General features: G+C 46.9%; 1 protein-coding gene across 1 annotated transcript in view; it reads right to left on the bottom strand.

The window, feature by feature from the left end:
- LOC134990454 (transient receptor potential cation channel subfamily M member 2-like) overlaps positions 1 to 24,773 on the bottom strand; it is a 220,330-nt gene that overhangs the window by 186,108 nt on the left and 9,449 nt on the right. Inside the window, exon 2 of the mRNA XM_063950688.1 lies at positions 10,378 to 10,460. Within this exon, the coding sequence (XP_063806758.1) occupies positions 10,378 to 10,460 (83 nt within the window). The remainder of the gene's footprint in view (positions 1 to 10,377; positions 10,461 to 24,773) is intronic.

Below are 24,773 nucleotides of genomic sequence, written 5' to 3'. Positions count from 1 at the left end.
GTCACTTAGCTGCCATCGCTTTGCCGTAGAGGACCCGGAACTATCTCTCAACCTATGGCCCAGTGGCCGGTCTATTTCTTTTTTGCAAGTTTACTCCTACACTGATGGCCGGCTAGCCACCTAGACTCTGGGGTGGCGTGCCGGTACCGACCCCGACGGGGGGATGCTCTAATCACACAACGTTACTTCTGATGTTCTACTGACGTACCCAAGGTGCCCCATGGTGAGAGGAAAGAAAGGATCGCAAGGGAGAGGAAGGAAGTCACATACACCCACCTCGACGCGTGCAATGGATACCCCGACTTCGGTAGACATGCAGCAATTTTTTCTCCCCCAGGGCTCAGCCCCAACGGTGGATGCCTCCCTACCCTCGACCCCACGTTTCTCGCCTGTCTCGGACTCGGCTTCCCAGGTGGGATCACAGACGGCAGCTCCACACGCCACGACGGACCCGGGAAGTCTCGCCCAGATTCTGACCCTGCTGCAGGCCCTGCCAACTAAGCAGGACTTTGAGCACTTGGAAGGGAGAGTCCGGGAAACGGTACGCTCAGAGATAGCTGCGGTTCAGGTAGAAATAACGCACATCGGCTCCCGCCTGTCTACGCTGGAGGGCTTCTCCTCTGACACAGCAGCGGCACATAACGCCCTCAGGGCCACCGTTATCAAACAGGCGTCCTGCCTTCAACAGCTCCAAGACCGTGTAGAAGATTTGGATAACCGCGGAAGGAGAAATAACCTGAGGGTCAGGGGAGTTTCGGAGGATATTGCCCCTGCCTGCCTCACTGACTTCCTCACGACGGTCTTCAATGAAATTTTGGGCCGTGATCCTGCTTCCATAATTGAATTCGACAGGGCCCACCGAGCTTTGAGACCCAGGGGCGCACCGTCTGACCGCCCTCGCGACATTATCGGTCGTCTTCATTACTACACGGAAAAAGAGGAGATCCTTCGCAAAACCCGCCGCATGGATGTGATAGAGACTGCCTCTCATAAACTCCAGATTTTCCAGGACCTATCGTGGACGACCCTTCAGAAACGCAGAGCCTTACACCCGCTCACAGCAGAACTTCGGAAACTGGGCATTAAATATAGGTGGAGCTTCCCTTTTGGCCTTCAGACCTCGCACAATGGGACTCTATATACCTTTAAAGACCCCTCCGACTTGCCCCTTTTCTGCCAAGCGCTGGGAATACCACAGGTCTCTCTTCCAGAATGGCAGGAGCCCCTGATCGACGACGCCCCACCTGAACTCACCCACCCTGACAACGACTGGCACCTTGTCCACCGCAACCCGAGACCCCCTAGGGAGCTGCGTTCCTCCACGCAAACGGCGAAGAGATGAAGATCGCTGCCTGGTTCAGGACTTTTACTGGAACAATTTCGGGGCGTCCTTCCTTAGCTTAAAATAATTATTGCTGACTCAGGAGATCTCCATGCCGTGCGGCACACTCTCCCAGCTGGGAGGTGGTCGGGGCATGGAAATCGTACTCGACCTAACGAATGTTCACCAGACCAGTACGGGTCGGAGATACCTGTTCCTGGTTAACGTCCATCTATTTTCAGTGGTTGTTTTTCTTAGTTGTGTGATCAAACTGTTCATATATATTATTGATTATGATGTTATATTCCCTGTTGGGGTTGGGGCTGGCACTGACCCCCCAGTTCGCCCCTGCACCGCCCGAGTATTCTTGGCCTCCAACGCGAATAGCGCGTCCGAGCTCCCAGGAGGCGGTAGAGTTGCCATTTATTCAGTTTATTTTTTCAGCTGATATCTGCATATGTTAGGTCTATCGACCTACCTTCTTTATGTTCTCTTTGCTTCTGTTTCTGTTTCTTTTTCCCCCTCTCCTCCCCCCCTCCCCCTACTGTATATCTCTATGCTGTGCGAGATGTCGTGTCTTCTGGGTCGGACTAAGCATTCCATATATGTTTCCAGTCGATGGCGGTAGACACTAAACTGACACATATAAAACTGGTTTCCCTTAACGTGAAGGGCCTCAATGTTCCGGAGAAACGCTCGAGGCTGCTTAGAGACCTCTTCGCATTCAGAGCTGATGTGGCGTTTTTACAGGAAACCCACTTCAAAGTGGGAGTGGCCCCGGGTCTCAAAGACCGTAACTACCCACATTCTTTCTACAACAACAATAGTAAGGGTAAATCTCTGGGAGTAGCTATTTTGCTATCTAAACGTTTGCCTTTCCGAGATATAACGTCCGAATCCTTGGGGGAGGGCAGGATACTCCTAGTGAAATGTACACTGTTTGATCAGCAGTATACATTTATTAACCTATACGTTCCCAACCAATCACAACCCAGTTTCTTGGCGAAGGCTCTTAATCGCGTAGCTCCCCTGATAGTGGGTATTCCAGTTATTGGAGGCGATCTTAATTGGACCCTCCAACCAGAGGTGGACATCTCTGGGGCGCCGGCTAGGCCCTCCCTAGCATCGCACCGTGGGGTGCGGCGATCTCTCCACGACCACCAGCTGATCGACACTTGGCGGCTTCAACACCCCGGGGACAGGGACTATACGTTCTACTCCAGACCCCATGACGTTTACTCCAGACTAGACTATTTCCTCCTACCTCACAGATTCCTACATTTAGTTAGGGAAACAGCTATTGGACTAATCACTTGGTCGGACCATGCTCCTGTCCACCTGACCCTGGAGACATCCCATCCATACTCCAAGCAATGTACCTGGCGGTTGAATGAACAACTTCTAATGGATACGAGGTTCCAGCCCCAGCTGCTTGAGACTTTAGAGAACTATTTTCTAGATAATGAGACGCCAGATGTCTCCCGGGTCACGGTGTGGGAGGCCCACAAGTGTGTTCTACGAGGAAAGCTCATACAGCTAGGCTCCATGCTGAAAAAAGAGAGACTCGGGGAAAAGACTACCTTACTCCAGCGACTTAAGGACTTAGAGACATCACACAAAACGAACCCCTCCCCATCGGTACTGATCGCCCTGACTGAGACGAGATCTGCTCTCAACAAATTGTTGTTCACAGACATTAAGAGGGACTACAGGCTCTGTAGAAACGGCTTCTACCAATAGGGCAACAGACCGGGGAAGCTATTGGCTAGGGCGCTCCACGCGCAGAGGGCCACGCTATTTATACAGTCGGTACAGGATGCAGCGGGGACCCGCCGCACCCTTACAAAGGACATCGCCGAAACCTTCCACGCGTACTACTCCAAATTATATAATCTTCGGACACTAGGAACCCCGACATCCCTCTCGACAACTCGAGACCTGGTGGAGGGATACCTTAGCGACGCAGGACTCCCTAAAATATCAGCAGATGAGAGTGCCTGGCTAGACTCCCCTTTTTCCCTCCCGGAACTGGAACAGCCCTTAAGGAAGCTCCTTCCGGAAAGAGCCCAGGCCCAGATGGCTATACAGTTTCTTATTACAAGCTCTTTAAGAGCGCTCTCCTGCCCAAAATGCTACTGGCATTCAATGAGATCTCTGACGACCGGGGTTTCTCCCCTCAATCATTAGAGGCATTCATTACGGTTATACCAAAGGATGGGAAAGACCCGGCTCAATGCGCTAGCTACCGACCCATATCCCTCCTCAACACAGACGTCAAGCTGTTTGCTAAACTTATAGCAAACAGATTGAAGCTGCTACTCCCCAATATTGTGCATACGGATCAGGTGGGTTTCATACCCGGAAGAGAGGCGCGCGATAACACCACCAAAATCATTGATTTGATACACTTGGCCTCGAGCAAACGTGAACCGATGGTGGTGCTTTCTACCGATGCCGAGAAGGCTTTTGACAGAGTAGATTGGATGTTCATGGAGGGGGTCCTGCGTCACCTGGGGTTGGGACCGATCAGTTTAGGGCGCATTTTAGCACTTTATAACTCCCCCTCTGCAAGGATTAAAATTAATGGAGACCTGTCCCGCCCGGTTCCGATAAGGAATGGCACTAGACAAGGATGTCCCCTCTCGCCACTAATTTTTGTCCTCTGCATGGAGGCCTTGGCGGGAGCCATTAGATTAAATCCGAACATCTCGGGACTCACGGCTGGGGGTAGAGAATTCAAACTCGCACTGTTCGCAGATGACTTGTTAGCTATCCTGTCCAACCCGGTGGTGTCTGTCCCCAACCTGATGACCGAGCTTGACAGGTACGGTGCCATGTCAAACTTCAAGATTAACCTCTCCAAGTCAGTGGCAGTGAATGTGTCACTGGCCTCCCAAGCTCTTGATAACCTTAAACAATCCTTTCCCTTCCACTGGCATCCCTCTAGCTTCAAATACTTGGGGGTCACACTCCATAAAGACTTATCACGGCTTTTTGACGAAAATTTCAAAAAACTACTGACCTCACTACGTTCTGAGTTCCGGGACTGGAGCAACAAAAGACTGTCCTGGCTGGGGAGGCTTAGTGTCATCAAGATGAATGTTCTGCCGAGGGTCCTTTATCTCCTCCAGGCGCTCCCGATATCCATTCCCAAAGCATGGTTCAGAGACTTACATAATTCGGTGAGGGACTTCGTCTGGGGGGATAAACGTCCACGTTTTCGACACGACATCCTTTTTCGCCCTAAACACAAGGGGGGTCTTCAGCTACCGCACTTTACTCTGTACTATGAGGCCATTATTCTCCATCGAATTATGGAATGGTCGCGCCCACATGACATAAAACAGTGGGTTCATATCGAGGGAACGATGATGCCTGCCCCCATTGCATACTACCCCTGGCGCTCAAAGCTGCCACGCGTGGATCATCCTACTATTGGCCCCACACTTACACGCTGGGGCAGACTTAGGGTACTACCACACATATCATCTAAATACTCCCCTATGACCCCACTGTTCAACAATCCAGATTTCCCACCGGCTGCCTCAGGCCTGGGATTCGACTCATGGAAAAGGGCGGGGGTGACACGTGTCGGCGGGTTGGTGGAGCGTGGAGAGATGGTCCCTTTCCCCTTTCTACAATCCAAGTGGAACCTATCGCCTTCAGAGATCTGGAAATATCTCCAATTAAAACATTTTGCCATGGGGAGCGCTATGCGCCCGAGCCTGAGTCGACCATTAACAGCTTTTGAGAGCCTTTGCCTGGAGCCTTCTCGCCCACCACACTTCCTCTCAAGGTGCTATAGGATACTGATCGAGAATAAATTCCCAGACCTACCCAAATATGCCAGAGACTGGGGCCATGACGTGCAGATAGACTTGTCGGAGGAGGATTGGGAAAGGAGCTTTCAGGCCACCTTTGCCAGCTCCTCTAGTTATTCGGTTCTTGAGACGCATTTTAAAGTCCTGTCTCGCTGGTATAGGTGTCCCCAAACATTAGCTAAAATGTTTCCCAATGTAACAGATACGTGTTGGAGATGCAACAACCATCTGGGCTCCCCGATGCATATTTGGTGGAGCTGCCCCAAGCTTCGTCCCTTTTGGGAAAAGGTTATAGCAATTTCAAAATTGTTAGTGGATCCAGGGGTTTCTTCGGAGCCTACTTTCTGGCTCCTCAACTGTACTTCGTGGCCCCTGTCAACATATAAAAAATCTCTATTAAAGTTTCTTAATAGCGCAGCTAAAGCGGTCATTCCGGTTCACTGGCGATCAACTAACCCTCCTACCATGGGGGAGTGGGTCGCCAGAGTAGATTGGTATATGACTATGGAGGAATTGCGGGTGACACCGGAGACGAACCAAAGGTTTACGGCCACTTGGTCCCCTTGGCTCGAATTTAAGGTCTCACAAGCTTACTCGACATTGCTGTAGCAACCTGGACCATTTACTTTGATCCCCTACCCCCCCCCCCCCCCCCCCCTGCTGTCCTCTTGGAAACGACTGAAGCTAGAAACGTACACCTCAGACTTCCGACCAGACTAGACACGGAAGACTCGCTGTGTCCTCCCCTCCCCCCTTCCTCCCTCTTCTCAGACTCTCTAACCCCTCCCTTTTTCTTTTTTCCTTTTTCTCTTCTTCCTTTTCACTCTGTACTCTTCTGAAACGTCTTCTGGAACTGTTTTAAAAATTGGAAATGCTTTATTGAAGCAGCTAGCATCTAGAACGGCCTGAAGCATCTCTGAATTTCAGATAAGGCCCTAGCCGGGGAGACCCCCATCAGCAGGCCATGTTAAGTTCATAAACAGTCATTGTTTGTAAAAATAATTAGTAGCTTAGTTGCTCTTCCAACACACCCATCAGGTGGCTGCCCAGTGTCGCTTTTGCTTTTTGGGTATCGCCAGTAGCCCTGATCCCCTGCTTTTCTTTCCATTCAGCTTTATAATCACTTTTCCATTGCGAGATGGGTTGAAAGTTTTCTTTGAGTTATCAATGTTTTTATTCCAAGGCTGCCCAGTGTATACAAATGAGAGGTCTGACCGGGACCCCAACCCCCGAATATACGAATATACCTTATGGGATCCAGTGTTACCACTCTGTGAAGTTTTCTTCCAAATCCATCCAGTGAAAGGCCCAGAACAGGTTCCGCGGGACAAAGTTCTGTCGAGCGCATTCCGCCGCAAGGTTCTACCGAGACCCTAACATCTAAAACCTGGCCTGGATCCAACTAGTCCATTTCATCGGTACAGGGGTTTTTTCAAATGCATAACCAGACAGACAGACTAATTAATTTTATTTATAAGAATATATGCTTAGATAACCAATTTATTTAAAAAAATAAACTGAAACATCTGTTAACATTGGTCTCACTTGGCCATCGACCATCGATGATTCAATATCATCGATGGTCTATGACTGATGTTGAATACACATGGTTTCCCACCATCAATGATAAACAAACAACTACATTTGTTTTCTTTAAGGTACATGGCATGGAGATTAGCTCCTCCATCAACATTCCTGCCAAGGAGATCTGGACGGATTCACCCACACAGAGAAGAAATGGCTGCTGAGTGGAGACAGTACAAAAGGTTGCTGCCCAGGTGGGGTTGTGGAAGCCAGTCAGGCTGCTGTGCGAAGACAGTCCAGGAGTGATTGTACTAGCTAAAGAGCCCAGTGAGTAAGAAGGCTAGTGGGAGCCAGATGCATAGAGGACCATTAAACTCTGTGACTGTGCATATGAAACTGTGGGAACCAGGCTAAGAATCCATACCTGCGAGAGACAGGATTCAACAGACTTTGCTTGCAGACTACCTGTCCATTATATAAATGGGCCAATAAGTGAGATAGGGCAAGGCGATTTTTGTTTTTTATTCAGTGCTAAATGTTGTAAAAGCTCCTAACTAAATATCTACAGTAATATATTATAAATAGGTATATATATATATATATATATATATATAAACCCGGATGAAGTAATTAGATATAGGAGCAATAAAATCCTATGACAAGATCAGTGGGTCATAATTACTCTATCTTTCCACTAGACTCCCTCAAGATATAGAATTGTAGAGGCTGATACAGTATATCCGGGATGTTCCTAAAAAATACCCTCTCTCACCAAAGGTCACTCAAGCTAAAAGCCCAATAGCTGATAAGTAAATAATTGCCATTTTTTATTTTTCATAAACAATACATAATTAAAAAAAAATGTTTACAGTATAAAGAAGGTTACAATGTATCCACAATCACTATACAGTCAAGGTGATGGTATATTCCTAGCATAGGCATTTCTATAATGAGTGCAGTGTGTGCGGTGCACATGGGCCCCCGAGTCTAGGGGGGCCCACACCACACCCATATACTATACCTACCCCTCAGGAGTCCTGCGACAGTGGCCCTGCTGTGGGGCGCAAATTACTCGGAAAATGGCCACCTCATTATGCCAGAGTCTACTGCTGCCGGAGTGGAGGGGGCCCGCGACAGAGACTGCACGCGGGTCCCCTCCTCTCTTAAAACGCCCCCGATTCCTGCCATCACCCTTACGGGTGTGAGCTCAATTGGCAGGACCCTCCCACTTATAGTATGGACACAGCATCGGAAAACGTACACGTTTCTTCCAAAAAAGGAAGTGGCTCCCAAAACACGTAACTAGATTTCATTGCACTTGGAGAACATATGTTTGGAGGGCAATTTCATCCCTGTTCAAAATAACCCCTTGACTCCAGTCCAGTTTTGGGGATCCACTTATCCACTGTATGTGAATTCCCATTTTTGTTTACTTTATTGGTACTTATGTGGTTATTTTTCTTTTCCTATAAGGGCCAATGTGTTGTTGTTGTTTTTTGTTGTTGTTTTTTTTTTTTGGAGGGGGGCGGGGTTGTGATCCATGGCATTTTTTTTAATCTTTATCCTTGGGGATAATGTGTTTTGTTTATTTTCTCTGTGGAAGCCAAAGTGTGTGTTTGTTTTCCTGTGGGAGTCAATATGTTGGTTTGTTTTCCTGTTGGGGCCATTGTGTGTGTGTTTTTTCCTGTAAAGGACAATGTTTTGTTTTGTTTTACCCTCGGTAGTGGTCAGTGTGTTTTTTGTACTCCTGTGGTGGGCATTGTGGTTTTATTTTCCTGTGATGAATAATGTGTGTTGTTTTTTTCCTGCGTATGTGTTTGTACAGAGTCACAGTACAGCTTCAGATGCACACATGTTGAAGTGTATTAGGAAGGCATTGGGTATCCTGGGCAGTTACAGTGGGTTGGCTAATAAGATGCTGATGTAAAGGAATATGGATGTGTTGCTGAAGGTAGTTGCTTACAGGGGGCTTGATTCAGAGTTGTATGCAATGCTGAGATCAACAATTATCGCCTGACTATGCAAGCATGACCGTCGCACTGCGCACATGCCGAGGTACCTTAGTGATGCCACTCACAGTGAGGATTTGCAGTATTTGCAAAGTGATTGACATTCAGTGCCTGTTTGCGGGAGGTAACCGGGAGGTAACAGAGGCGTATCTCAACCATTTTCAGGGTGTCAGCCAACAATCAAGAAAATATGATGCCACCCTAGATCCCATGCCCATTGTGTGTAACCCTAGATTACTCAGGGACTCGATTATTGATGGATGCATATTTGTACGCAGCTGCTTTGATCTGCAATACTACCGGTCAGTGTCTCAATATATTTCCACGTGGCTACAGAATTAGCATATTTTCACACATTGGGCCTGATTCAGATGTGGTTGTTAAATACTTATCTCGCCCCTTTCGGGATCATCACCAATGGGATGTCGGCGTCGGAATTGTGACCGCCGGCATCCCGTCTGCCGGTCATGCATACTGATCCCCTACAGGCAACATAATAACAGTGACAGCATAACAATCCCCAGTCACCTAACAAGATAATCTGTACATAGTTTCATCAAAACACCTTAAAGTAATGGCTAGATATACCATGAATCCAGTGGTGCCAAGAAGGGGGGGTACTTATTACCCGGGCCCAGGTCTGATGGAGGGGCCCAGGCAACATCTCATGCACTTTAGTAAATATACCCCTAAGTTCCCAAACAGTTATGCAACACTTCCACAACACTCTATTACACGCCATACTTGCCTACTTTTCTGCTGCTCCCTCCGGGAGGGAGCAGCCAAGTCACATAGGAGGGGGGCATGGAGTAGGCGGTATGGGGGCGTGGTGACACAATTGCGTCATCGTAGCCCAGCCCACCACTTTTCAATGCCCCATTACCGGCATTGTGAAGTGGGGGGCGGGGCTACTATGACGCGATTTAGCGTGAATCTCGTTATCGCCCCGCCCGCTTATCCTCTGTGATGGGAAGTGCAAGGAGCGGGAGCGGGTGCCGGTGCGTGTGGGGGTGCGGCGGGGGTGCAGCGGGATGCGGGAGACTTGCCCACTTTCCCGGGGAGGGGGGGAGCCTCCTGGCCTTTCTGGGAGAGTAGGCAAGTATGCTACACGCCCATAAATGGCCGTTCGTCATGAGTCTGAATAACCACCTCCTAGTCGCTGCACGGGAATTCCCAGCACATTACCAGTACTTTTTTATGCCACGTGGTCCACATGCCCAATTGCAACTGTGCCTCTGTGTAACACATGCGACGTAGGGGTTTTTAGTGATATTTGTGCACATGCAGGAGCAAAACATTGCTCACCTCCATTAACATTGGCATTGCATGTGCCTCACATTCAGGCACATGAGGTGGAAGGTATCTGTTGGAGGGTAACCCCTTGTTTCGTTGCAATAGACATCTCACACTGCAAGAGTTAATACTGACTGCCATCCTACATTTCTATGTACTGTGAATGGAATGATTCTCCAGAGTGTTACTAATCAGCAAACCTTTGTCAAATTGAAAAGATTCACAAATTACGATTATGTTTTCTCCTGTCCCCTCTGCACATCATACTATTCTATACCTGCATAGACTGCAGTGGAATAGATTCATAGCAGAGCAGAGTAGACAGGCAAAGGAGTACACAAATATATTATTAAAGTGATCATAACCATATTAATTTCAGCAAGAAAATGTATAAATGTATGTGTATTACCCTCCATTTGATGGTCCTGGGATAAAAGTCACACACTCTTTCTGCTTAATATTCAATGATTCCCATGAGTCAGGAACATCAACCTGTGAGTGAAACAGCAATAATAAGAAATGAAACAACACTAAAGTGACCAGTGAGGAAACATCACAAAAGAAATCAGTGAGGATCAGAAATCACAAGAGTGATCAGCGAGGAGACATAATAACAGTGGTCAGAGTGGAGGGTACAACACAACAATAGTCAGTGAGTAGGAGACAGAACAAGAGGGGTCAGTGAGAAAACAGCACAAGAGTTGTCAGAGAGGAGGAGACAATTCAACAGTGATCAGTGAGCAGGAGAAAGGACAGAAATGGTCAGTGAGGAGGAGATATCACAAGAGTTGTCAGTGAGGATACAACAATGCAAGGGTTGTCATTGAGAAGGAGACATGACAAGAGTGTTCAATGAGGAGACATCACAAGTGGCTAATGAAGAAGAGGTAGAACAAAAGTGGTCAGAATGGAGTAGACAACACAACAGTGGTCAGTGATAAGAAGACAGCACAAGTGTTGCCAGAGAGGAGACAGCACAAGACTGGCCAGTGAGGACGAGACAGCCCAAGAGTAGTCGGTGAGGTGGAGACTTCATAAGAGAAATCAGTGAGGATCAGAAATCACAAGAGTGATCACTGAGAAAACATCACAAGAGTGGCCAGAGTGGAGGGAACAATATAACAGTGGTCAATGAGTACTAGACACAAAAGGAGTGGTCAGTGAGAAGAAGACAGCACAAGAGTTGTCAGTGAGGAGCAGACAATGCAAGAGTTGTCAGTAAGAAAGAGTATTCACAAGAGTGGTCATTGAGGAGACAGCAGAAGTGTTGTCAGTGAGGATGAGACATCACAATAATGTTAAGTGAAGAGGAGACAGAACAAAAATGGTCAATGAGGAGGAGGAGGAGACATCACAAGACTGGTCAGTGAGGAGATATCATAAGAGTGGTCAGAGAGGAGGAGACAGAACAAGAATGATCAATGAAAAGAAGACAGCACAACAGTTTTCAGGAATGAGGAGACATCACAGGAGTGGTCAGTGAGTAAGAGGCAGAAAAACAAGTGTTCAGAATGAAAGAGACATCACAAGAGTGGTCAGTGAGGAAACAGCAAAAGTGTGGTCAGTGTGAAGAAGATAGCACAAGAGTTGTCAGAGAGGAGGAGACAGCACAAGTGAAGTCAGTGAGGATCAGAAATCACAAAAGTGCTGAGTGAGGAGACCACAACAGTGGTCAGAGTGGAGGATACAACACAACAGTGGTCAGTGAGTAGGAGACAAAACAAGAGTGGTTAGTGAGAAGACAGCACAAGAGTTGTCAGAGAGGAGGAAACAATTCAACAGTGAGCAAGAGACAGGACAGAAATGGTCAGTGAGGAGGAGACATCACAAGAGTAATCAGTGAGAAGAAAACAACACAATATTTTTCAGTAAAGAGACATCACAAGAGTTGTCAGTGAGGAGGCCACAATGCAAGAATTGTTTGTGAGGAGACATGACAAGAGTGGTCAATGAGATGACAACAGAAGCGTTATCAGTGAGAAACATCACAAGAGTGGTCAGTGAGGAGACATAACAAGTGTGATCAGTGAGAAGGATACATCACAAGAATGGTCTGAGTGGAGGATACAACTTAACAGTGGTCAGTGAACAGGAGACAGCAGTGGACAAAAATGGCCATTAAGGAGGAGACATCACAGGAGCAGTTAGTGAGGAAAAGGTAGAACAAAAGTGGTCACAGTGGAGGAGCTGACACAACAGTGCTTAATCTAGTGAAAAGTAGACAATACAAGATTTGTCAAAAATGAGGAGACATAAGAGTATTCAGTGATAAGAATACATCATAAAAGTGGTCAATCAAGTGGAGATATCACAAGAGAGTTCAGTGAGAAAAAAACCAGCACAACAGTGGTCGGTGCGGAGACATCACAAAATTGGTCAGACTTAAGAAGAAAACACAACAGTGGTGCAACCCTTATTTAGGGTTAATATAGCTTGTTGAGGGGGAGTCTCTGTAACAGTTTAAAATGTATTTATGTATAGTTAATATATATGCGAGCATTACTGAGGTAAACATATTAACTAGAATAGAATTTATCCATTAAAACCTTGGTGGCAGTGAACTTGTATAATGTGAAAAAATACATGCCAGGTGTACAGTGGCTTAACTGTCATTTTTTTACACAAAGCCTGTAAACTGACAGTCAATAGATGATTGGTTAATTCAGTATCTCTCTCTACTTTATCTCTCTCCAATCTTTGATACAGTAATGGCCTGAAACCTGTCAGAAACACTGTGTGCTGTGGTCAGTGCTAGACACACCGCACACCATTGCTAAACTGTCTCGTGCCACAGAGAGAAGACAGCCCGATCTAGTAGTTAGGGACTATAAAAAGGCAGAGCCAGACAGATTGAGGCAGGTTTTAAGAGGTAGTGGATTGTTGGGGGAAGATACCTGTCTGACAGAGCCTCAGAGGAGGCGCTGATCACCCAGGTGGGTCTGGATCTGATGACTGGAGTCTCACAGAGGAGCCACAATTGAAACTGAGCTGGAAAGTAGTGGCCACTCAGAGGAGTGGGTGGACACTAAGAGGCTGGATCAGGAGGCAAGCCCACATTGACATCAGCTCAGTTGGAAAAGAAGGGGGTGCGTCAGAGGAGGGGTTTACCTCAGATCACCTCCCCTTTTCCCTCAGTCTATGCAGAGGAACCAATCAATCAGTCAAATCAGACACCACATCATTACTGAGGTAATCAGTACACTACCACCTGCCCATATCTGCAACAACAACGAATCAGCCTATAGCATCTCAAAATGTGCGCAATCTGGTCCCTGGGACCATACAAAATGAACAATGGAGCAGTAAACCCTCTAACACATATGCAGAAAATATATCCATAAACATATTTCTTAAAGAGAGGCATTCAAGAGTAGTTTCCAAAGTAATAAAACTGTTTTCAAAAAGCAAAGCCCTTACAGATTATATGATGGTTTAATTCCTAGTAAGTGCTGACTTACTGCAGAGAGTGGATGTTCAAAATTATACAGAGTAACAGAGCCAGAAAATAAAGAAACTTCTAGTGGTGCCAGACTCTACTCCTTCATTACAGTTAACTACTGCAAAGTAATTGACAGGATACAGCCCCAATGTATATTCAGGATATTGATGTACTCTGCCAGTGTGTGCCTTAGGGGCCTATGTATTAATAATTGTGGCACTGCGCATCGCGATGGATATTTTTATTCGCTATGCAGCAGAAATTAGTAGTGCAATGATTAGTAGAACAATGATTACTCCCTCGCTACTTACATATAAGCTGTATTATGTTTTGAGAATTGTGGTGCTCTTTGTTACCAGTACTCTATTTTTGTTATTTATTTACTGTAATGCTAACTTTTGTCTCCCTGTACTGTCCTTTGTACGGCGCTGCTAAACACTTGTGGCGCCCTATAAATAAATATTAATAATAATAATAGAGTGCACCACTGATTGCATCAGTACTGATACATAAAGTATATTAAGTATCCATTGTCGCAAAAATGCAGTCATATGTTTAATCTCCCTCTGGATAGACATTCAGATGTAATTATAAATGTGGCTATATGTTTGCTGACTATGCATGAACTAATTGTAATTTTTTTTAGTAACCTACATCGTATTTCCCATACTAACAGTATAATGGAAAATGCGATGTGGCCAAATTTACTTAAAGTAAAATGTAAAAAAACACAGCAGTGAGCCCTGGCAAAATCACAGGGCAGCACTGCGATCTGCAGCCGTTGCCCAGTTTTCTCTGCCCCCTGGCAGAGAAAGCTGTGCAGGGACAGGGCTCCAGTGATCAGCTCTGTGTGTCCGATGGACACACAATCTGGGTTCCAGTATGAATGGTCGACAATGTTAAGGTCGACAGTCATTAGGTCGACCACTATTTGTCGACATTGGCATGGTCGACACGTGAAAATGGTCTACACATGAAAATGGCCGACACATGAAAAGGTCAACCTAGATTTTGGAACTGTTTTTGGTGTCATTTTTTCCATAACATGACCAGGAACCCCAATTAGTGTACCGCGTCCCCTTGCATGGCGAGCGAACTGCGGGCAAGGTGCCTTGGTGCGCTCGGCGCAGGTTACTATTCCCAATCGTAGTCCACGTGGATGGTAAAGTATGAAAAAGTTAAAAATCTATTTAAAAAAAAAAGCCACGTCAACCTTTTCATGTGTCGACCTTTTATGTGTCTACCATTTTCATGTGTCGACAATTTGTCCATGTCAACCATGTCAATGTCGACCAATGGCGGGTGACCTGAGTGTCGACCTTAACATTGTCGACCATCTGAACGGATACCGACAAGCTGATCACTGCTTAAAAAAAAGCTGAGAACCCCCCAAAACCGTTGATCGGTGCGCCTGTGCAGTAAAGTGACGCTGCAAAGCAGCAGCTCACTTTACAGCAGCGGGGGTCACAGAAGTGCACAAGATCTGGTGCCCAGCAGTCCTGCAGGAGCAGCGTGGACTGGGTCCCTGGACTGGAGAGTATGTTTACCAGCGATGGGGGGGGGGGGATAATTCAGACCTAATTACTGCGGTATGTTTTCCTACCTTGATCTCCTTAGCACTAGTGAATAAATATATTGCATTTCAGTATTACATTGCTTGTTCTACAGAAACGTGATAGTACAGTAGCTATAGCTACTTTTTTTTACAGACACTCTGAACCTTCACTTAGCGGAATCGGAAGTGGTCTCATGCACAAAACTCCCCACAGCCACTGAAACTATGGTAGCGTCTAGTTTCCCTTCGTGGAGAGGACCTTTCCCATACGCCCCTGGGTCCATGTCACAAATTATTTGGAATAGTAACCTGTGGTGAGCGAAGCGAGACACCGAGCCCGAAGCGTAGCGAGCAAAGCGTGGCGAGGGTCCGACGGTGCATAGAAAAAGCAAAATAACCTCAAACGAATGGAGAACGGAGAAAACATTTCGTTGCTGTAAGGGTGGAAGTTATCTACTGCCCTCTCGTGCTGTCACTTCCTGGTCCTGATCACAAAGGGAACATAGACACAACCCTAAAACTATAGCTTACTGCGATCCACATAATAGGCATAAGCAGGACTAGCCAGACATGATTACTGTCACAAGACAATCACACCAGAGATATATCAAAGACTCAAGGCAAACCACTACTGGTTCATACAAACACAGCTGGTGGGACTTTCCACAGACCTTACACCTGTACATTCTGCCATGGGTCCTGTATGTCAATTATACTAAGGAAACGATCTGGTGACTGATATAAGCAGGATGTCCTGCAGCCTTTATTCATTATCATGCTCAGTAAGATCTATCCATCATGTAAGTAAATATTGTATCCATTACACATGAGGCTGAAGTTAGCATCTTATTTGGCCAGCTTCTAATTCATACTCCAGTTTCTTAATTACTTCCTACAGTGTTTGTGCTCCATCTTCTTATTCTGAACATATCATTAGACATGTAAGATCACTAAGATAACATTGTATAAACCAAAATTTGTGTCCATTACAAAAACTGTAATTGTATGTTGCCTCAACCAACAAGGTTTTGTGCAAGAAATAGGGCGGTAAATCATGCACGTGTACTAATTTTATTGATTTGAATAAATAGCCTTGGCCAACATATTTGACACTTGGAACTCACACAGGGTGGCAGTGTTGGACTGGGGCTAATATAGATCGAAACTTTGTATAGATAGATAGATAGATAGATAGATAGATAGATAGATAGATAGATAGATAGATAGATAGATAGATAGATAGATAGATAGATAGATATACATACAGATGGAGCCGTGCTCATCTGAGGCGTGACTAGGTGATCCGTCTGCCTAGTCATGACGGGAGTGCACAGAGACGCTCTCAAATTCTATGAATGGGAGAGCAGAAACATTGTGTGTGGATGAGGTTCCAAATGACAGTTGGAATTGCACCAGGCCTGTGGTGTGCAGTCGTTGGAAAATAATGCACGATCATGTGATCTAATGGGTGAAATCTGTCTCAATATACCACACACACACACACACACACACACACACACACACACACACACACACACACACATATATATATATATACTAGGTGATTTATCGCGCCCTACGGGCGCTCTTCACACAGTCGTAGGTGGCTACGCCCCCTTAACCCTTGCACACCCTTGTGGTGTGCAATATTTTTATTATATGAAGTATTACATCCAATCAAAATTGTGTGAGTGAATAAATATTGCACGGACAAAGGGCGTGCAATGGTTAAGGGGTCGAAACCCCTTGCAACGGCATGATCAGTGTACGCAGAGCCTGATGAATCACCTAGTAGGTGCTTTGGTTGGGGGAGTGGCGGGTGCGGGGAAGATGCGGATGGGACCCTGGGGTGCCGCGGGAGGGGCGGTTTTGGTGGTGCTGCAGGTGGGGGAGGGGCTGGTGCGGTTGTGCCACAGGTGGTGGAGAGTGCGTGAGTGCCACGGGTGGTGGTCCGGAGCCACTGCGGGTGGGGGAGGAGCAGTTGCGGGGGTGCCCCGGGTGGGGGAGGGGTGGATGCAGTGGTGCGGCGGGAGGGGTGGATGCGGGGTTACTGCTGGTGGGGGTCCAGAGCTACCGCGGGTGCTGGAGGGGGTGTGTGGGGGTGCCACGGATGGGGCCCGGAGGTACTGTGAGTGGGGGAGGGGTGAGTAATGCTTAACCTGCTTCTCCTCCTGTCAGCAGCTAAGCTGCTGTCCTCCCTTTGGCAGTGGCTCTCCCGAAGACTCGCACAGCAGCCAGTCACTATTCTTAGCACCAGTGACACTGCACACAGGCCCGGCGCTAGCCGCTCAGCAAAGGGATGCAGTGCAGGGAGGCACCAGGAAGGAGAGACGTTCTCCCTGTTCTGCATCCCTGTGCTGAGCTTCTGCTGCTATCCCTGCTGCTGCCGGCTGCTGTCACACATGCAGTGGCGCCGGAAGCACAAAACCTTCTCTCCCCCTCGGCGCCGGCAGCACAAAGCCTCCTCTCCCCCTCAGCGCCGGCAGCACAAAACCTCCTCTCCCCCTTCCCCTGCCCTGTATGACATTCAGTGGCCAGGAGGGAGCCAAAGGCGGTGGGGCTAGATGGGAGTAAGGGGCGGAGCTACACGGGACCATGCTGCAGCAGGAGGATGAGCTGCTACAGCTACGGCCAGCCAGACTTCATTAGATAAGTGTCTGGAAAGGAAGTGAATGTGTGTGTGTGTGTGTATATACAGTGTCTGTGTATCATGTATATATGTGTGACTGTGTATGTGTGTAATGTATGTACAGTATGTATGCGTGTGTGTGTATATATATATATATATATATATATGTGTGTCTGTTGTGTGTGTATGTGTGACTGCTGCATAATGTGTGTAAGCGTCACTGGTACAGGGGGCGTTACGTGTGTAAGCGACACTGGTATAGGGGGCGTTACGTGTGTAAGCCGCACTCGTTCAGGGGGCGTTACGTGTGTAAGCAGTACTGGTAGTGGGGGCATTACGTGTGTAAGCGTCACTGGTACAGGGTGCGTTACGTGTGTAAGCGTCACTGGTACAGGGGGCGTTACATGTGTAAGCGGCACTGGTACAGGGGGCGTTACGTGTGTAAGCAGTACTGGTAGTGGGGGCATTACGTGTGTAAGCGTCACTGGTACATGGGGCGTTACGTGTGTAAGCGGCATTGGAACAGGGGGCGTTACGTGTGTAAGCGTCACTGGTACAGGGGGCGTTACACGTGTAAGCGTCACTGGTACATGGGGACGTTACGTGTGTAAGCGTCACTGGTACAGGGGAGCGTTACGTGTGTAAGCATCACTGGTACAGGGTGCGTTACGTGTGTAAGCGTCACTGGTACAGGGGGCGTTACGTGTGTAAGCGTCACTGGTACAGGAGGCGTTACGTGTGTAAGCGTCACTGCTACAGGGGGCATTACGTGTGTAAGCGTCACTGCTACAGGGGGTGTTACGTGTGTAAGCGTCACTGGTACAGGGGGCATTACATGTGTAAGTGTCTCTACTACAGGGGTCATTATGTGCGCTGTGCCTATGTAAAGTATGCAAGGGTGCAAATTTATAGTTTGCAGGGGGGCGCCGAACACTCTAGCAACAGCCCTGAGTGAACACCCACTGCACTGCACAGCACTGTCACCTTTTACATTGATTCAGCGTCCATACATTACCCTCCGCGATATCACCCTCTCTATCCGCTACATTAGCCATCTCAGGGCTTCCAGGCCGGCAGGCCAGGTGCTGTGTTGCGGAGTCAGGGCCTCTGGGGATCTGGGTGCGGCTGTGGTGGGGAGGCACTTCTGTGACATCACACGCAGAGCAGGCTCCGGGGCTCAGAGAGTATGCGGCGCAGGGAGGGCTATGAAAGCCTTCCACTGCGCCGCTTTCATACACATCTATGCAGTGGCCACAGCAGCTTTTGTTCTACCTGCGGCGCGGCTAGGGAGTGGGGATTGTTGATGCCGGAGGGGGCAGGTGGACTGGCGGCAAGACATCGGTGGTCATTCCGAGTTGATCGCTCGCTAGCAGTTTTTAGCAGCCATGCAAACGCTATGCCATCACCCACTGGGAGTGTATTTTAGCTTAGCACCGCAGAGCGGGTACAAAAAAATTTTGTGCAGTTTCAGAGTAGCTTCAGACCTACTCAGCGCTTGCGATCACTTCAGACCATTCAGTTCCTGATTTGACGTCAGGAACACGCCCTGCGTTCGCCCAACCACGCCTGCGTTTTTCCGAACACTCCCTGAAAACGGTCAGTTGACACCCAGAAATGCCCTCTTCCTGTCAATCACTCTGTGGATGCCTGTGTGCGACTGAAAAGCATCTGTAGACCCTGTGTAAAACTACATCATTCGTTGTAATAGTACGCCGCACGTACGCATTGCGCTGCATACGCATGCGCAGAAGTGCCGAGTTTTTGACTGATCTCTGCACAGGGAACGAATGCAGCTAGCGATCAACTTGGAATGACCCCCATAGGACGCTGCAGTAAAAGGATGTTTTTTTCCCTATCTTCAGCGCAGAGACTTGCTGCAGATGCAGTGGCATACCCTCCAGCTGCACCTTTTTGGCAGGTACAGTCCCTTTTTTTATGGTCTGTACCGTTTTTGACTCTCCAAGCTTCCATTGAAAGTATAGGAAAAGGGGCGTGGCCACTCCGCTGTACCCGTGACCACGCCCCCTTTTCGAATTTGTATCAATGTTTATGTGTAAATTGTTGGAGGGTATGTTGCTGCAGATGCAGTGGGCCTATTTTGTGGTGTGGGGCTGGAGCTGCAGCTCCATCAGTCCCATTGCTAATCCTGCTCTGTGAAAACACAGCAGGCAAAGGGCAGAGCCTCCCATTGGATGTAACCTGTGTGGCAGGGAGTTTCTCGCCCAATCAGCTGTGGACTGGGTGTGATAGACCTGCTACTAACCCAATGAGAGCTTCTAGCCACGCCCAGCGTTAGAGGCCCAGGCACAGAATCACAGGGCTATTATATAGGAGATAAGTACAAATCGGCGGCACTCAGGCAACTTTGTTAAAAAAAATTTTTTAAGGTAAATCATCCTACAATTGTTTCGGGTATTAACCCGTTGTCAGGGATGCACATACCAAAACATACAACATTTAAATACCCCACACAAGACCCTTCAGCCTAATCAGCATGTATCTCTAATCTCACCTGTATGTATGCACTCCTGTAGCAATCATCCACGCTGACCGCGGCCATGCATCGCTAGCCGCCGCCGGGTACAGCGGGTGACGTCATCAGGTTGCGTCCATAGAGGGAGTCGTGTCACATGACTAGTAACCATGGTAACCCATACACCGAAGATAGTACTCACAAAGGTACAATAGTATTTTTTACAAAACACATTGAATCAAGGGGCACTTCTTGACAAAGGGGAGAGAATCCTTGAAACGCGTTGAAGTATCCATGCTGTGACAAACATCCATCTATTGTGGGACGTTCTTTTGTTGCAGAATCCATGTTTGTTTAAGTCTCATGAAATAAATCTGTGTGTGGTTTTAACTACATTGGTCTGCTGGTCTCCTGTCTACAACGTGTGGGAGATGAATAAAGAAACCTTTCAGCGCACTCGAGACTGAATTTTAATGTAAGTCTTATTCCTATTGTCTGCTGTTTTGGAAAAAATCATCTTTTATTCTGCTATCAATATAAAAGATACCTTTATGGGAATGCGAGACTGAATTTGAAAGCGAGTGTCTTTCTGATTACGTTGAATCGTCCTGAAGATTCCGTTGGAACAGCTCGCATAACAGCTCAGTCAGACGTTTTTTATAACGTTTTTATTGTTTCTATTGTAAAACAGTAACAGCGCTAGTTTTTATCTCTTTTTACATACAAACATTTGCACTTGTGGAATTTTTGAGGGTGAATTCCATTGATTTAGCTGCTTATACAACAGCGCAGGGCTGCATTCACCACATTTCTTCTACCTTATATTTACCCGTAGGATCCTGTGTAAGTTTGTCATATACAGAGGATTTACCTAATTGCATGTTACATTCCATAACATAATCTGACAGCTCCTGAACGACAACGGCACCGCCCTTATCGGCATTTCTTATAACAATATCAGTGCGTTGTTGTAATTCGTTAAGGGCCCGCCGTTCAGGAACCGTCAGATTACAGTGTTTCAAAACACTTTTAACACAATCTTCACCCACTTTTTCCATGAGACGCGAAAACGTCTTAATGGATGAACTATTCGTGACCGGATCAAATTTAGATCGGGGCTGTATCTTCAATAATTGTGGAGGAATATCAATAGGTTTAGCTGTTAGGGGTTTATTGCCTTGTACCCCAAAATGTTCCCTTAAACGCAATGATCTATTAAATTTAAATGATTCGACCTTCCATTGAAAGGTATTATGTCTAACAGAGGGAATAAATGACAGACCCTTAGATAATACCTGATATTCAAGTTCACTCAATGGGGTATTAGGCAAGTTAAATACCAAGTCCTTTATTTGCGCGTTGCTGCTCTTGGTCTGCCTCTGGTTTTGTCCCCCTCGCCTCGTCCTTTTATAGGAGGTTTTTTGTATGCTGCCCGCGTCTTTACCCCTAAAGGGTGCCCTGGTTCAAATGATTCCGCAGCCTGTACCTCATTGTCACTTACAGAGGTACTAGACCCCTCATAATCAGTGAAGCGTGCTCTCATCCTTCGATTTCTGATGAATGGCCTCTGCTGGTTTTGTGCAGAAGATGTATTCAACCACATATACACCCTATTCTGGTCATATTCCAGCTGTACTATTTGTTTTTTGTCCCTTTTAAATTTGATAAGTTCTCTTTTATAAGTTTCCACCTGGGTGGACAATTTGTCAAGCCAATTAGTACTGTCGTGACTAAGGAGCAGGGTAGGTTTATGTGCAACTTCAAATTCAGAAATTTTGGCTTTTACCAATGACAACTCTCTGGATGATTCTTCTATCACAAGGAGGAGTAAATCCGTGCAGCATTTATTAAGTATGCCCACCCATTTTTTACAAAAGGAGGCATTATGGTGTCCTATGGTAGGAACATTGCGTACTCTAAACCCCCTTGGTATACGTTTCTCCTTATAATAATCAGAGAGAGTAATAGTGTGATACATATAGTCCAGCTCTCGCTTTTTTAAGAAATACCAGTCCTTAAATAAATCAGCATTCTCAGGTAAGGAAAGATCATCGTGCAGTTTGCAAGCATTGAGAATTTGCTCAGCTTCCACATCTGAAAAGCTGAAACACTCACCGGTGTTTAGCTGGGCAAAAGCAAAACCCGGTTCGGAATCCACTTCAGTCATGTTAATTCCAGGAAAGGCTTTAAATTAAAATAACAATAAGTTCCAATATTCCATGTGCAATAGGAGATAGGAATCCACCGAGAAACGTAAACCTCACAATTATAGGTGCCTTGGCGAGAGATTCAACACAACAAGTAGCGTCAATATCACAAACACAGTCCTTTTTGCAGATACCCGGCACTCACGTGATAAAAGCAGTACTTGCTCCGGTGCCCTCCTGGGGTATGTTCACCCAAAGATAGAAGTACAAATCGGCGGCACTCAGGAGACTTTGTTCAATTTATTTTAATGAAGGTAATTCATCCTACAATTGTTTCGGGTATTAATCCGTCGTCAGGGATGCACATACCAAAACATACAACATTTAAATACCTCACACAAGACCCTTCCCCCTAATTAGCATGTACCTCTAATCTCACCTGTATGTATGCACTCCTGTAGCAATCATCCACGCTGACCACGGACGTGCACCGCAAGCCGCCGCCGGGTACAGCGGGTGATGTCATCAGGTTGCGTCCATAGAGGGAGCCGTGTCACATGACTAGTAACCATGGTAACCACCGTACACCGTATGGGTTACCATGGTTACTAGTCATGTGACATGCCCCCCGTCATCAGCACACACACATATCAAACAGTGCAAAGCCAACAGTGCTCACTGTCACACCGGAAGTGAGCCGCGGACGCCGGGGATACACGCTGGGAGGCTGCATTAGGATCTGGAGACCTGTAAGTCTTTGTATTTAAGGGGGTTGGCTGGCCCTTTGAGTACACCCTGGCAAGTTATCTGGATGCTTTCCGTAGAGTGCCGGCTTGTGGAGTTTGGTATATATATAAATATATATATATATATATATATATATATATATATATATATATATATATATATATTAGAGATGTTAGGCTGGCACCTTTCGTGTTTTGTGTTTTGGTTTTGGTTCTAATTCCACTTTCGTGTTTTGGTTTTGGCTTGGATTTGCCAAAACCACATTTTCGGGTTTTGGTTTTGGATCTGGATGATTTTTGAAAAAAACATAAAAACAGCTAAAATCACAGAATTTGGGGGTAATTTTGATTCTACGGTATTATTAACCTCAATAACATTAATTTCCAGTCTATTCTGAACACCTCACAATATTGTTTTTAGGCATAAAAGTTGCACCGAGGTAGCTGTATGTATGGTGGCCAATCCCAGGAACGGGATCGGCGGGATCCCGGGGTTTTAGGGCCAAAAATGGCCGGGATTCAATTTCGGGATTGGAAGCTCCAATCCCGGGGATTGAGGGATCAGCGTTGAGCGTCCACAGGACACTCAAACGCTGCCCGGCTTCCTGCTTCCGGGTCCCGCTGCGCTGTCAGCTGCTGGTGGGAGCCGCCAGAAGCGTCCACACGATATTCCCCGGCCGCCCCAGGTACATGGTGAGTTATATGTGCGGGGCGGGGTGGGGCGAGGGGGCGGCCATCTAGGTAAAAGCCAATCCTGGGTATCCCGGGAATCCCGGGATTGCCCATTTTTCAATCCCGATACCCGGGATTGAAAAAATGGCCCGGGATTGGCTTCCCTAGCTGTATGACTAAGCAAGCGACAAACAATTCCCACTGGAATTATACAGCAGTATCACTGGAATTATATGGAAGTACCACTGGACATATACCGCAGTATCACTGGAATTATATGGCAGTACCACTGGACATATACGGAAGTGTCAGAAAGGATGGTGCTTTAAAAAAATAGTCCCCAAACTGCACATGATGCAAAGACAAAAAAAGGTGCAAGATGGAATTGTCCTTGGTCCCTCCCACCCACCCATATGTTGTATAAACAGGACATGCACACTTTAACAAACCCATCATTTCAGGGACAGGGTCTGCCACACAACTGAAATGACTGGTTTGTTTGGGCCCCCACCAAAAAAGAAGCAATTAATCTCTCCTTGCACAAACTGGCTCTACAGAGGCAAGATGTCGACCTTATCCTCCGATTCCTCACCCCTTTCACTGTGTACATTCACCTCCTCACAGAGTATTAATTCGTCCCCACTGGAATCCACTATCACAGGTCCCTGTGTACTTTCCGGAGACAATTACTGGTCAAGGTCTTCCCGGAGGAATTTATCATTCATTTTGATGAACATCATCTTCTCCACATTTTGTGGAAGTAATCTCCTACGCCGATCGCTGACAAAGTTACCGGCTGCACTAAACACTCTTTCGGAGTACACACTGGAGGGGGGGCAACTTAGGTAACATAAAGCCAGTTTGTGCAAGTGCATCCAAATTGCCTCTTTTTCCTGCCAGTATACATACGGACTGTCTGACATGCCTACTTGGATAATGTCACTTATATAATCCTCCATCATTCTTTCAATGGTGACAGAATCATATGCAGTGACAGTAGACATGTCAGTAATTGTTGGCAGGTCCTTCAGTCCGGACCAGATGTCAGCTTTCGTTCCTGACTGCCCTGCATCACCGCCAGCGGGTGGGCTAGGAAATCTTATCCTTTTCCTTGCAGCCCCAGTGGCGGGAGAAATTGGAGGAG

Source organism: Pseudophryne corroboree, chromosome 2, assembly GCF_028390025.1.
Source record: "Pseudophryne corroboree isolate aPseCor3 chromosome 2, aPseCor3.hap2, whole genome shotgun sequence".
Lineage (NCBI taxonomy): Eukaryota > Metazoa > Chordata > Amphibia > Anura > Myobatrachidae > Pseudophryne > Pseudophryne corroboree.
The sequence above is the reverse complement of the archived record's forward strand: the minus strand, read 5'-3'. Positions and strand labels throughout refer to the sequence as shown.